Raw genomic sequence first — 14,606 nt, forward strand, 5'->3', positions numbered from 1 at the left:
CTATGTGTGCCTGGTCCTTGATGTTAAGGCTGTAGCCTATATGTGTGCCTGGTCCTTGATGTTAAGGCTGTAGCCTAGATTGCTGATGGAGAGAAGTGGGATACTGAGATGAACAGGAAGACATCGCGGCAATAGACACAAGGCACGCGCACATCAAAACACATAAACAACTAAGATTATTTACATCCAAAACGTAACCAACACCACCAATCGAGTGAGCATGAATCCTTTAACCCCCTGATTATGCTTGAATATAGGTAAACAGACATAAGAGCACAAACATCATTCACCTTATCAATCGTAAGGCCCCCCCCAAAAAAATAGGTGTGGTTACGGTAACATAGCCAAAAAAAATAGGGTAGGTAGGTAGGCAATCACTTTTTTTTTTATTTTTACTTTTTTTTCCAATGTGTACAAATTAAACCTACTTGACAGGGAAATAAGTGTGCGACACGGGCGCTTTCGCTTTCATAGCGTTTTTTGCACTCGTTTTTTTTTTTTTTTTTTTTTTTTTTGACAAATGTAATAAAAAGTTATAGGATCGGCCCCTAAAAATAGGGTAGGTCGGGTTACCGTAACCACACCTATTTTTTTTTTAGGCCTAAATGAAGATTAGCAAAATCAGGTTAAAAGACCACGTTGACCATGATGGCAAGCTTAAGTCAAGGAGAATACGAGTTCAGATAGAATGTACACGGGTCTGGAGGATTATATTCCTGTAGAATGTGTTATTTCGGCTTAAGTCAAGGCGAGTACGAGTTCAGATAAAAACGTATACGGGTCTGGAAGATTATATTCCTGTAGAATGTGTTATTTCCGATACGCTAAATCTCTGTCTATATTAGATCTTTTGACTGTGTCAATCACTCATGTAACTGTAATGGCAAATGTTACAGTGCGACGCATAATTGTACATCGAGTGCACCTGAAGGTTGCTGCACGTGTAATCACCTAGCCGCGAGAGGATAGTCCTAACATTTGCGCAGCCTGCTCTTTCATGACCTTGCGACTGACTTTGGCGGTGCTGGTCTCGGGAACAGATTCGAACCTCAGGTAGTAGCGGGGCCGTGGCGACAGCGGGTCATCCTCTTTCGCCACGATGTCCCGTTCCACAAACTCTTGCACCTCCTTCATTGTGACGTCATCAGATTCGAGCACCACGCATGCGCAGAGCTCCTCGTTGACGCCAGGATCAGGAACACCCACGATGATGACGTCACGAACTCCCGGACATGCGCGGATACGTTTTTCCAGCCAGGCGGGATAGAAGATGTAGAGGCCTCTCATGATGGCGTCACTGCCCCTTCCCTCTACGATGAGGTGGCCACGCTGGTCCAGACGACCTACGTCACCGGTACGGATAAAGCCGTCACTAGTCAGCATGGCCGCGCTGGCCTCGGGGTCGTTTAGGTAACCTGGATTGGACAGGGGAAAGTGACACTTTGCATTTTCGTTACCAGGAAAAGTTTACCTAAGTAGTCACTGCAGCGGGAAAAAAGCACATGGTAAAACGACATAGACCAGGGATTTGTAATCCCTTGCACATTATCGTAATTAAAAAGAAAACGTCATCTTGGGAGAATTAACTGGTGTTCAATTAAGAACTTATAGTGAGAGAAGAGTTTCATTAGTTAGTTGAGATTGGCATTTTGTAGTCGTTGTAGAAATAGCAAAGTAATGCGGTTTAGTTCATTGTGTACGTAAGTAGTGATCATCTCACACTTGTTAAGGGAAAATAACCGAGCCCAGCTACAAAGTCAACGTGATTACCTCCAGGAACTACCGGTCTCTTGAACAGGACGAGTCCCAGCTGGTCAGCGGGAAGCTGGATGTCCTCGTCCTGCTGACTGACAATCTTGACCTGCACGTTGGTCAGTGGCGGCCCCGTGTCGTGGTCCACGTAGTCCGTCCAGTCCCGCAACACCATCCCCGACACGAAGCAAAAGTCTGTGGCCCCGTACAGGACGACAACAGACTCAGAGAGGGACAGAGCGGATTGGAACATGGAGTGTGTCATTGGGTGGCCCCCCATTAAGGTGCAGGTCAGGGGTTGGGGGTTAGGGGTCAGGGGTCGGGCAGGCAAAGGGGTCGAGTTACCGTCGTCTCCGTGACTATGAACGGCGTCGAAGTTTCTCGTGTGCTGCTTGGTCTCACGTGTGCAGCCGCTGTCTTCGGTTAGAGGTATGCTACCACCGTTCCCGTCCTCCTGTTTCCCGTCTTCATTCTCACCGCAGCGGATCTCACTGTGGGTTTGTTTGGCAGCGCTGAATCTGCTTGCGTTTGAAATAACCCTTTCATGTTCCTCTTGGGTTTTTGATGTTGTGTTTTGTTCTGCGAATTGTTTGGTCTTGTTTTCAAGCTGGTATGTGCCTGACAGTTCAATAAGCCGCGTCAGCAACATGGGAGCAAAGTTTGCCCTCCGGCAGTGTTCCTCCTGCAAACTCCTCCAGATAAACCCAGGCATGTCTTGTGGAGCCCCCTCGGCTCTGACGTCATAAAGCACACGTGTGGCGCCATGAAGGACGGTGAGACCCACGTAACCACCCAACCAGCCAAGGGGAGCAGTAGAGAAAAACTTCTCACCCGGAAGGAAAACAGTATCAGCCATGCTTATGCTACCCTCCAAATTCCATGTGTTCAGGAACTCGCCGTGTGTGTAGACTACCAGCTTGGAGAACCCCGTGGATCCTGACGTCGTGAAGACCGTCACCGTGTCATCAGGGGTGACGTCATCAGCCTGGAACCATTTAGTGCGTGTCTCCATGTGAGCGAGGAAGTCTTCCTGCCCTTTCCCCTCCACGCGTCGCACGAAGAAAGCTTTCCTCAGGTCGGGCAAGGACTCTGACGTCACACTGTCCTCGTCACCTAGAGTGATGTGGTGTTTCAGAACGTGCCAGGGACTGTCAGGGACATCAGGGTCGACAAGAATGACGGCGGCCCGTGACACACGTAACGTACGTAACAGATCGGAACCGTCCGCCAAGAGACACTGACCGTTGACAGAAGCTGCCCCGCTCATCAAGATGGCCAGCTCGGACACAACTCTCTCGGGACTGTTGGTCAGCGTGTTGACCACCAGGTGGCCACGTGACACTGCCCGCTCTCTGAGAATGGCGGCGAAGCGCCCTGACAGCGTGTACAGCTTGTTCCAGGTCAGCACGTGACGCCCGTGACGACTGTGGCGAAAGATGAAGGATGGGGCGTCTCCCAGTGTCCTGCTCCAGTACTCCAAGGCCTCCAGCATGGTTTTAAACTCAGGCATGGTGATGATCAGGATGATAGGAATACTCTGCGTCCTTTGCTTGCTAATCTGAAAAAAAAGGTTGACATATTAATAACTAACAAAATCGCGTAAAGCCTCTTTCTCTCTCTGTTTCTGTCTTTGTCTGTCTGTCTGTCTCTCTCTGTCTCTCAGTTTCTCTCCCTCTCTATCGCTCTAATTCTCTCTCTACTCTGGGTCTTTGTAGGGGACCCGACATTCAAGCCGATGGAAACATTATAATGGACACTCATATTGATACTGTGCAGATTGATTACATTGAACTTGCAATGATCTGACGACATACAGAAAAAGATATACAACTAAGCGGAATAGAAGCGGAAGTTCTAGAGCATGTTTCGTTTTGTCTATGATCAAACACTCAATAAACTTATCTTTTTGTGTTTTTACATTTAGTCAAGTTTTGACTAAATGTTTTAACATAGAGGGGGAATCGAAACGAGGGTCGTGGTGTATGTGTGTGTGTGTGTGTATGTGTGTGTGTGTGTGTGTGCGTGTAGAGCGATTCAGACCAAACTACTGGACCGATCTTTATGAAATTTGACATGGGAGTTCCTGGGATTGATATTCCCGAACATTGTTTTCTTTTTTCGATAAATGTCTTTGGTGACGTCATATCCGGCCTTTCGTGAAAGTTGAGGCGGCACTGTCACGCTCTCATTTTTCAACCAAATTGGTTGAAATTTTGGTCAAGTAATCTTCGACGAAGCCCGGACTTTGGTATTGCATTTCAGCTTGGTGGCTTAAAAATTAATTAATGACTTTGGTCATTAAAAATCTGAAAATTGTAAAAAAAATATGTTTTTTTATAAAACGATCCAAATTTACGTTCATCTTATTCTCCATCATTTTTTTATTCCAAAAACATATTAATATGTTATATTTGGATTAAAAACAAGCTCTGAAATTTAAAAATATAAAAATTATTATCAAAATTAAATTTTCCAAATCAATTTAAAAACACTTTCATCTTATTCCTTGTCGGTTTCTGATTCCAAAAACATATAGATATGATATGTTTGGATTAAAAACACGCTCAGAAAGCTCAAACGAAGAGAGGTACAGTAAAGCGTGGTAGGCCTATGCAGCACAGCGCAACCGCTACCGCGCTGAACAGGCTCGTCACTTTCACTGCCTTTTGCACTAGCGACGGACTATGGTCATTGTGAAAAAATGCAGTGCGTTCAGTTTCATTCTGTGAGTTCCACAGCTTGACTAAATGTAGTAATTTCGCCTTACGCGACTTGTTTAATTTTATTTGTTTATTCTTGAGTTTGAAACTTTATCTGTCTATCTCTTTCCAATTTAAGCTTAATTAATCAGTATCACACATAACGATTGAATGTTAAACTTGAAACACTCTTTTACCTGGCAACGCGTTTCTTCAGGATCAGCGTCCGTTGCTTGTCCACCTGACAGTCCGCGGGTGACTCAGGTGTGTGCTGAGCAACAACTATTCCTGAGCATTTATACTCACATCTCATAACTTGTTTACAAACACCCTTTTTCCAGTGTCATGTGTTCTCCTTCGTAGTTTAAAGGCACCTTTCTTCCAGTGTCATGTTTTCTCCTTCGTAGTTTAAAGGCACCTTTCCAGTGTCACGTGTTCTCCTTCGTAGTTTAAAGGCACCTTTCCAGTGTCATATGTTCTCCTTCGTAGTTTAAAGGCACCTTTCCAGTGTCATGTGTTCTCCTTCGTAGTTTAAAGGCACCTTTCCAGTGTCACGTGTTCTCCTTCGTAGTTTAAAGGCACCTTTCCAGTGTCATGTGTTCTCCTTCGTAGGTTAAAGGCACCTTTCCAGTGTCATGTGTTCTCCTTCGTAGTTTAAAGGCACCTTTCCAGTGTCATGTGTTCTCCTTCGTAGTTTAAAGGCACCTTTCCAGTGTCATGTGTTCTCCTTCGTAGTTTAAAGGCACCTTTCCAGTGTCATGTGTTCTCCTTCGTAGTTTAAAGGCACCTTTCCAGTGTCATGTGTTCTCCTTCGTAGTTTAAAGGCACCTTTCCAGTGTCACGTGTTCTCCTTCGTAGTTTAAAGGCACCTTTCCAGTGTCATGCTTTCTCCTTCGTAGTTTAAAGGCACCTTTCCAGTGTCACGTGTTCTCCTTCGTAGTTTAAATGCACCTTTCCAGTGTCATGATTTCTCCTTCGTAGTTTAAAGGCACCTTTCCAGTGTCACGTGTTCTCCTTCGTAGTTTAAAGGCACCTTTCCAGTGTCATGTGTTCTCCTTCGTAGTTTAAAGGCACCTTTTCAGGGGGTGTCTAAGCAGAGCTTTTTTTGTGACCAATTTTGAACACAGTGCAGACGGGCGCAGTGGTAAGACGTCGGCCTCCTAATCGGGAGGTCGTGAGTTCGAATCCCGGTCGCTGCCGCCTGGTGGGTTAAGAGTGGAGATTTTTCCGATCTCCCAGGTCAACTTATGTGCAGACCTGCTAGTGACTTAACCCCCTTCGTGTGTACACGCAAGCACAAGACCAAGTGCGCACGGAAAAGATCCTGTAATCCATGTCGGAGTTCGGTGGGTTATGGAAACACGAAAATACCCAGCATGCCTACTCAACGAAAGCGGAGTGAAACTGACTATGCTCTCAGAGTATAGTGTGGGGAACCCAAATGGGCAAACGAGCTCACACGTAACCAGAAAATTCTAGAACGCTGAAGTGGCGCAGTGGTTAGCGCATCGGACTGCGGGCCGGGAGATCGTGGTTCGAATCCCATACACACACACACAGACAGACACACACACACACACACACACACACATACACCACGACCCTCGTCTCGATTCCCCCTCCATGTTAAAACATTTAGTCAAAACTTGACTAAATGTAAAAAGAAGAGGAGAGAGAAAAAAAAATAATTCAAAAACAATGAGAAAAAAACATTTAACAGATGTATTATCATGTTATCATCAACAACAAAAAACAAGTCGCGTAAGGCGAAATTATTACATTTAGTCAAGCTGTGGAACTCACAGAATGAAACTGAACGTAGTCCGCCGCTAGTGCAAAAGGCAGTGCCTGTTTGGCGCGGTAGCGGTTGCGCCGTGCTTCATAGCACGCTTTACTGTACCTCTCTTCGTTTTAACTTTCTGAGCGTGTTTTTAATCCAAACATATCATATCTATATGTTTTTGAAATCAGGAACCGACAAGGAATACGATGAAATTGCTTTTAAATCGATTTCGGAAATTTAATTTTGATCATAATTTTTATATTTTTAATTTTCAGAGCTTGCTTTTAAACCGAATACAACATATTTATATGTTTTCGGAATCAGGAAATGATGTAGAATAAGATGAACGTAAATTTGGATCGTTTTATATGAAAAAAACCCACATTATTTACAATTTTCAAATTTTTAATGACCAAAGTCATTAATTAACTTTTAAGCCACCAAACTGAAATGCAATACCGACTTCCGGCCTTCGTCGAAGAATGCTTTACAAAATGTAATGCCTGTAGTGCCTGTAATGCCTGTAGTGCCTGTAGTGCCTGTAGTGCCTGTAGTGCCTGTAGTACCTATAGTGCATGCAGTGCCTGTAGTGCCTGTAGTGCCTTTAAAGCCTTTAGTGCCTGTAATGTCTGTAATGCCTGTAGTGCCTGTAATGCCTGTAGTGCCTGTAGTACCTATAGTGCATGCAGTGCCTGTAGTGCCTGTAATGCCTTTAAAGCCTTTAGTGCCTGTAATGCCTGTAATGCCTGTAATGCCTCTGGTGCCTGTAATGCCTGTAGTGCCTGTGGTGCCTGTAGTGCCTGTAATGCATTTAGTGCCTGTAGTGCCTGTAATGCCTGTAGTGCCTGTAATGCCTGTGGTGCCTGTAATGCCTGTAGTGCCTGTAGTGCCTGTAGTGCCTGTAATGCCTGTAGTGCCTGTAATGCCTGTAATACCTGTAGTGCCTGTAATGCCTGTAGTGCCTGTAGTGCCTGTAATGCCTGTAGTGTCTGTTATGCCTGTAATGCCTGTAATGCCTGTGTACACTACATTGGGGTGTGAACGTTAAAGATCCCACGATTGACAAAAGGGTCTTTCTTGGCAAAATTGTTTAGGCATAGATAAAAATGTCCACCACCAAAATACCCGTGTGACTTGGAATAATAGGCCGTGAAAAGTAGGATATGCGCCAAAATGGCTGCGATCTGCTGGCCGATGTGAAAAAAATTCCATCTCACACGGCATAAATAAATCCTTGCGCCTTGAATATGTGCGCGATATAAATTGCATAAAATAAAAAAAAAATAAAAAAAAAAGTAAATCCCTGCGCTTAGAACTGTACCCACGGAATACGCGCGATATAAGCCTCATATTGATTGATTGATTGATGCCTGTCCAGTGCCTGTAATGCCTGTAGTGTCTGTAATGCCTGTAATGCCTGTAATGCCTGTTGTGCCTGTAGTGCCTGTAATGCCTGTAATGCCTGTAGTGCCTGTAATGCCTGTAATGCCTGTAGTGCCTGTAATGCCTTTAATGCCTGTAGTGCCTGTAATGCCTGTAGTGCCTGTAATGCCTGTAGTGCCTGTTATGCCAACAATCCTATCAACATACCCCCCGGGCCAAGGACCCTGTCCAAGTTTAGCGACAGCAATTATTCAGGACGTGAAATGACTTGTCAAGAATAAAACACCGATTTGCACGCTCATTTTTCGGTCTAGTTTACATGTTTCCAGGTCGACATGCTAAGGGTGGGGAATGGAACGGGGGGGGGGGGGGGTGAGGGTGGTTGGCGTTGTGTTTTTCAGTTGTTGTTGTAATGGTGTTGGTGGGGTGGTTGTGGTGGTGGGGGTGGTGGTGGTGGTGGTTGTGTGTGTGTGTGTGTGTGTGAGTGTGTGTGTGTGTGAGTGTGTGTGTGTGTGTGTGTGTGTGTGTGTGTGTGTATTTGCCCGTCTTCTTCTTCTTCTTCTGCGTTCGATGTTGGTGGCCGTGCTAGATCCTCAGACCAGTGGCTGCCAGGAAGTCCGCAGTCTTGCGCAGTTCGTCGGCAGGACCCCAGAGTTTGGCTCCAACACTGGTCATTTTTGCCCGTCTGTTTATCTGTATGTCCGTCTCCTCGTCTATCTGAGTGTCCGATATTCCTGCGATCGCGAATGTATTCCGTCTTGTGTTTTTGATGTGCTTGACTGTGGTCCCACACTCCACTCGATATAATATATGGATTGTTGTCCCTTGATCCCCTGTTGATTCACGAAAAAAAGAAAAAGAATCAAAAAGAAACAAAACAGCACAAAACACACGAACAAAGATATGGTTCCAAAGAAAGGAGCTCTCCATCCTCCTATTAGTTCTGACCTCCCTCTTTTCGATGACTATTCTCGATCGCATTTACAATGCAGAATGCCTCCCTTACACAACTGCGAATGCCATGGAGACGAAAATAACATGTACTCTATACGAGATATCTGTTTTCGAAACATCAGAAGATGGAAAGTAGTTACACAGAAACTGCAGACTAAGCTATACCCCTCATTGTGGTCGGGTATGCAATAATACATATGCAGAATAAGCATTAACTATCATTGTTTTTTTATTCAGAATTTTGGAGAGTTGGCAGTCTCTTTGTTTGTTGGATGTGCAGATTAAGCTGTGTTAATGGAGCACTTTTACGCTGAAAATGTGAGGACACAAAGCAAGTGTTACAATGTATGCAACTGCATGACTTCATTGACGTTTTGCACGAAAACAAAGTCATTAACCTGTATGTGCAGCAGACGTAATCTTTCTTCTTTTGTGCTGTTAACGGCCAGTAATCAGTTTCTCTTATCCAAATCTACATTATGTTTTCGTTTCCAAAAATCACAGGCACTCGGAATCTGGACATCAAGATCAACTAAACATTTTCTAATAAACTTTGCTGTTATATTACCACCGTTAACAATGAAATCCTGCAATGTAAAATATTGATATGGTAATGTGTCTGTACGTCTGGATTTAAGTGCTGTGCATAATGCATTGTATTCAAACTGTCTGGATGGTTTATAACCCACTTTTTGACATAAATCTTCAAAAGAAATAATAAAACCATTTTCATTCATAACATCCTTTACAAATGAGATATTATGTTTTATAAAATCTTTAAAAAATAGGCATTTATGTTTAAATTGAATATTCATATTGTTCCAAATGCATTGGTCCTTTAATATTACTGGTGCAAAATCATACTTTTCACAGAAAACACTTTTATTGTCAAGCCAAGTCAATAACACTTGTTTCCAAAACAATGATCTGCAACTATTGAGGCCATTCATCGTTTTCGAAGATGCATTTGAGTCAAAGCACGATAAACCAATGCCCAAACATGACAGACAATATCTTGGAATAAGAGACCAATACTTTTGTGTGGAGTTTTGCAAATTAACAAGCCAGGAAATCATAAATGAGTTGTGCATATCTACTACGTTTATCATATTCAAACCACCATAATCTTTTTCTTTACACATAACTGTTCGTCTTACTTTTTCAAATGCGCGCGTATTTGAATACTTTTTCTTCCAAATAAACCTAAACAAAATGGAATTAATATGATGTAGAACATGATGAGGTACTGCCAGAGATTGGAAAATATAAACGAATTGAGATATAAGAAAGGTTTTAACAATACAAATTTTACCTTGTATACTTAAATTTCTTTTTGACCAATTGGCGATTATTTGTTGTATTCGTTGAATTTTCTTTGACCAGTTTTCCTCTAAAGACGATGCGGGTATATTGTTTGAAAAAATAATTCCAACAATTTTTACTTTACATTTCCATTTAAGACCAAAATACTGATCTGTACACAACTTTTTGGACCCTATCCACATGGCTTCCGTTTTGTTAACATTCACTTCCAAGTTTGAAAAATGTTTAAACATATTCAAAATGTATAACGCCCTTTCTAGATCTATTCTATCATGCAAAAAAAGAGTGACGTCATCAGCATATAATAACAGTTTTAGGACCGTGATGGGTGATACCTCAAAGGGTGACATAGGCAGATGGATACCCTTAATAGCTTCATCAGAACGAATCTTGATCGCCAACATTTCAAGGGCAATAACAAAAGCCATTGGAGAGAATGGACATCCTTGGCGAATGCCAGTTTCCACAGGAAAAGGTTCGGATATCCACCCTGTATAATTAATACAACTTTGACTATTGTTCATCAGGACCTGTATGTGACTCACACAAACATGCTAATAAATCATATCGTGAAATCCTTCAAGGATTGTTACAAGCACGCGCAGACCCTACCACAAAACACACACACACACACACACACACACACACACACACACACACACACACACACACACACCCACAGGTGGCCTGCTCCAAGGTGGCGGAGGTTGTGCACAGGTTGGCTTCGCAGTCCCCCGACGCCCCTTGCCTTGTGCTCGGAGACTTCAACCACTGCAAGCTGAAGCGAGCGCTCCCCGGCCCACTTCAAGCAGTACGTCACGTGTCTGACTCACAAGACCAAGACCATCGACCTGTGCTACGGCAACATCCGCGGCGCCTACAGCTCCAAGCCACTCCCTGGCCTCAGCAGGAGCCCCCACAACATGGTGCAGCTGGTGCCTACGCACCGACAGCGTCTGAAGCGGGAGAAGCCCATCGTGAGAGAGGCGAAGAAGTGGACCAGTGACTCGTCAGCCGACGTCACCTCGGCGTACATCGCCTTCTGCGCAGACACTGTTCTTGAGACCAAGTCCTGCACAGTCTACCCCAACACCAAGCCTTGGGTAACACCGGGTTTGAAGAGGCTGCTCTACAGGAAGGGGGAGGCGTTCAAGAGCGGTGGCCGCGACGAGGTAAAGGCTGTCCAGCGGCAACTTACCAGGCAGATCAGAGAGGACAAACGTCACTTCGCGACCAAGCTGGAGAATAACTTTAGAGAGGGCAACTCCAGGCAGTACTGGCAGGACGTCCAGACCATCACCGGCTACAAGCCGAAGAAAGTACCACTCAAGACGACGGATGAGGCGAAGCTGGCAGGAGAGCTGAACACTTTCTACGCCCGGTTTGATCAGCGTGACTTCAGCGAAGAACAACGGAAAGTCATGGAGGAGGTGCTCAGCCGCCCGTCCACGCCCATCACCATCACCAACGACGAAGTCCGGTCGACCTTCAAGACGGTCAAAGCACGCAGTGCTGCAGGCCCAAACAACATCACTGGCAGGCTTCTACGGGAATGCGGAGACTCCCTTGCCCCTGTCTACCGCGAGCTCTTCCAGAGGTCCCTCGACGAACATTCCATCCCTGCAATCTGGAAGAGCTCCATCATTGTTCCTGTGCCCAAGAAGTCCAATCCCTTGACACTGAACGACTACAGGCCCGTAGCGCTCACCTCCATCCCCTTCAAGTGCGCTGAAAAGTTGGTCCTTCGGAGGCTGAGGTTGGAGACAGAGGACCATCAGGATCCTCTTCAGTCTGCATACACCCGAAACCGGAGTACTGAAGATGCGATCCTGACCCTCGTCCACAACGTCTCCGCCCACCTGGAGAAGCCCTCCTCTTACGCCAGGGTCCTGTTCATCGACTTCAGCAGCGCCTTCAACACCATCCAGCCTCATCTCATGATGAGGAAGCTGCTGGAGTTCGACGTCAATCCAGTGCTGATCAGTTGGATCTTCAGCTTCCTTACGAAGCGAACCCAGCGGGTCCGTATTGGACAAGTCTTGTCCGAGGCTGTCGCCACCAATACAGGCGCCCCTCAAGTCTGCGTGCTGTCTCCCACGCTCTTTACGCTGTACACCGCCGACTGTCGCCTCAGGAATCTTATCAACCTGCTGCTGAAGTTTGCAGACGACACATCCCTGTCAGGTCTCATCCTGATGAACGACGAATCGGCGTACAGACACGCCGTGGAGGAGCTGGTGCAGTGGTGCGACGACAACTTCCTGGAGCTCAACGTGAGCAAGACGTACGAAGGAACTCATCATGGACTTCCGACGAACCAAGTCCGCCGTCGACCCCATCATCATCAAGAGCGAACCAGTCGAGATGGTGGATACCTACAAGTATCTGGGCACCATCATCGACAACCAGCTCGACTGGTCGCCAAACGTGGACGCCGTTTGCAAGCGGGCAAACCAGAGGCTCTTCTTCCTGAGGAAGCTGCGGCAGTTCCACGTCGACCCACAGATCCTCCACCTCTTCTACCAGGCGACTATTCAGAGTGTCGTCTCCTTCAACCAGCTCTGCTACCACAGCAGTGCAAAGAAGGGCGACATGGAAAGGTTGGAGAAGATCGTGAAGAGAGCAGGCTCCATCATTGGCTCTGAGCTTCAGCCTCTCAGCACTCGATTTCCGAGTGTGGCGCTGAAGAAGCTGAGCATGATCCGCTCTGACGACCGCCACCCCCTGCACCAGGCGCTCGCATCGTGCGAGCCCACGCGTGAGTCATCACGCCGTTTGAGGTGCTGGCGGGCCAGGACGAACCGGATGAGGGACTCGTTCCTCCCGATGGCTGTACGACTCTACAACCAGTCCCTGTGAATGTGATAGTATGCTAGATAGACTTGAGTGCTGTGAAATTTGACTGTGAGGACTATGGGTGATGTGTACTGTGCTGTGAAGACTATGGGTGATGTGAACTGTGACTGCGGAAGGACAATGAGTGCTGTGAACTGTGACTTGGAGGACTATGGGTGATGTGTAGTGGGTGTGAGCGATGGTAGAGTAGAGGACGTGTGATTGGCAGGGGGGGGGGGGAGGGGGTAAGAGTGAAATGTTTGACGACTGTTTATCTATAGTGGATGTATGCTTGTTAGTTGTAGATCTAGTACGATGTTTGAGGTTGTAATGTTTGTGCGGGTGTTATAATGCAATATGTAGCCGTAGGAGGGTTCCAGTGTGCGAGTTGTGCATGGCCGGGTGGGTGCTAGAGTGCTGCATGAATGAGTAAGTGCATGCGGAGTTGTATGGCTGGGTGAATTGTGGGTTGCGTACGTCCGAGGGGCACATGTAGCCTGTGTGTCTGAAGTAGTGGGTATGTTTGCGTAAGGGTGTGCTGATATTGAACTTCAGTTGTGTTTTGTAAATGTCTATGTATCAGTGTATTATGTCTAGCCACACACATGCCAAATTTCCTTGTATTGATGAGGACAATAAAATTTCTTGTATCTTGTATCTTGTATCTTGTACACACACACACACAACAATACAAACACACGCACGTACTCACACACACACACACACACACACACACACACACACACACACACACACACACACACACACACACACACACACACACACACACACACACACGAACGCTCGCGCACACACACGCGCACACACACCGTGCATTGTAGAAATACAATACAAAACACAAATACTGTCTCATTTCAGAAATGTATGTCGTGGCAACAAAAGAATTAAGCACAACGCACGAATATTGACCAATGTAATGAGATCTGCATCAACATATCTCTCACACAAATCTGTCTTTAACACTCACCTCTATTAGTATTACCCAATCTCATCTGTGCAAGATATACATTAGCCTATACTATCTTTCAAGACTCGGATTTGCCCTTGCATGTGTTGGCGGATGCACACACAAAAAACACATTAACAAGTTACAAAGGCAAGGAATGAATTTTGGCATGAACATAAGCTGACTTAGCAAAGATCCAAAACATTTGGTTTATCTCTCCCTTTCTTTACAAAGTTCTGGATAATTGACCAGCAGATTCAACTTTATTGCTTTGCACTCACCGAGAATCGTTACGCATGCTTGCATAGCAAGAGTTTGTTTACTGTCCATGGATAACAAAGTAAGAGTTATCTCCCTTGGCTTCAAGAATATTCCCGTACTTTGGTTCATTCATTTATCCTACGGATAAGAGCAACAAACCCAGTCTAATCTAACTGGTATTATCTGCTTGCAACAAATACCTTGAATTATATAGTATGTATTGATCATGAATAATGGGGATTCAAACAATTTATGGAGAAAACATGAATGAAAAAAACACCAAAACCGAGATGCATCCCTCGCTCTCTAAAGTAAACATGTAACCATTTGTTTTTAGCTCCCAGATTTTTATTTGACCAGATGTTCATTTAATTTTCAGGCAAAGTATACAAAAGGCCTCCACATGTATGAGGATATCAATTTAAATGACGTTCATACTGCATCATTCGTCTCGCTGTCCGGGCTGACAATATAACAAGTGTGATTGACAAGAAGAAGAAGAAATGACGTTCATCAATGTCCTGCGAGAAAAGAAATCTAAAAAGGCTGACGATTATTTTGCGACCAGATTGGCGAAATTCCTATAGTTTTTTGACAGGGGACATGCGTAATTCAGAAAACTGCTTAATTCTTCGCAGCCCAAATATAA

The 14,606-nt window shown here is 45.2% G+C and overlaps 2 protein-coding genes across 2 annotated transcripts; both read right to left on the reverse strand.

Moving 5' to 3' along the window:
* Positions 1-212: 212 nt before the first annotated feature.
* Positions 213-4,711, reverse strand: LOC138983145 (uncharacterized). Its single transcript, XM_070356555.1, has 3 exons — positions 4,649-4,711; positions 1,771-3,310; positions 213-1,415 (listed from the first exon to the last, which is right to left on the reverse strand). The coding sequence occupies exons 2-3, from the start codon at positions 3,260-3,262 to the stop codon at positions 952-954; spliced, it is 1,956 nt and encodes a 651-aa protein (XP_070212656.1). The 5' UTR covers positions 3,263-3,310; positions 4,649-4,711; the 3' UTR covers positions 213-951.
* Positions 4,712-5,906: 1,195 nt separating this feature from the next.
* Positions 5,907-8,292, reverse strand: LOC138952838 (macrophage receptor MARCO-like). Its single transcript, XM_070324604.1, has 4 exons — positions 8,227-8,292; positions 7,643-7,841; positions 7,071-7,250; positions 5,907-5,926 (listed from the first exon to the last, which is right to left on the reverse strand). The coding sequence occupies exons 1-4, from the start codon at positions 8,290-8,292 to the stop codon at positions 5,907-5,909; spliced, it is 465 nt and encodes a 154-aa protein (XP_070180705.1).
* Positions 8,293-14,606: the final 6,314 nt, after the last annotated feature.

This window comes from Littorina saxatilis, linkage group LG1 (genome assembly GCF_037325665.1).
Source record: "Littorina saxatilis isolate snail1 linkage group LG1, US_GU_Lsax_2.0, whole genome shotgun sequence".
Classification (NCBI taxonomy): domain Eukaryota; kingdom Metazoa; phylum Mollusca; class Gastropoda; order Littorinimorpha; family Littorinidae; genus Littorina; species Littorina saxatilis.

Bases quoted from the DNA above. Each gene is read 5' to 3' on its own strand.
- LOC138983145 (XM_070356555.1), bottom strand. From the start codon at position 3,262: ATGCCTGAGTTTAAAACCATGCTGGAGGCCTTGGAGTACTGGAGCAGG. The intron at 1,416-1,770 runs GTAATCACGTTG...TGTCCAATCCAG, and splicing joins GAGACCGGTAGTTCCTGGAG to GTTACCTAAACGACCCCGAG.
- LOC138952838 (XM_070324604.1), bottom strand. From the start codon at position 8,292: ATGACCAGTGTTGGAGCCAAACTCTGGGGTCCTGCCGACGAACTGCGC. The intron at 7,842-8,226 runs GCAGCCACTGGT...AAACTTGGACAG, and splicing joins GCAAGACTGCGGACTTCCTG to GGTCCTTGGCCCGGGGGGTA. The intron at 7,251-7,642 runs GCATTACAGACA...TAGTGTACACAG, and splicing joins AGGCATTACAGGCATTACAG to GCATTACAGGCATTACAGGC.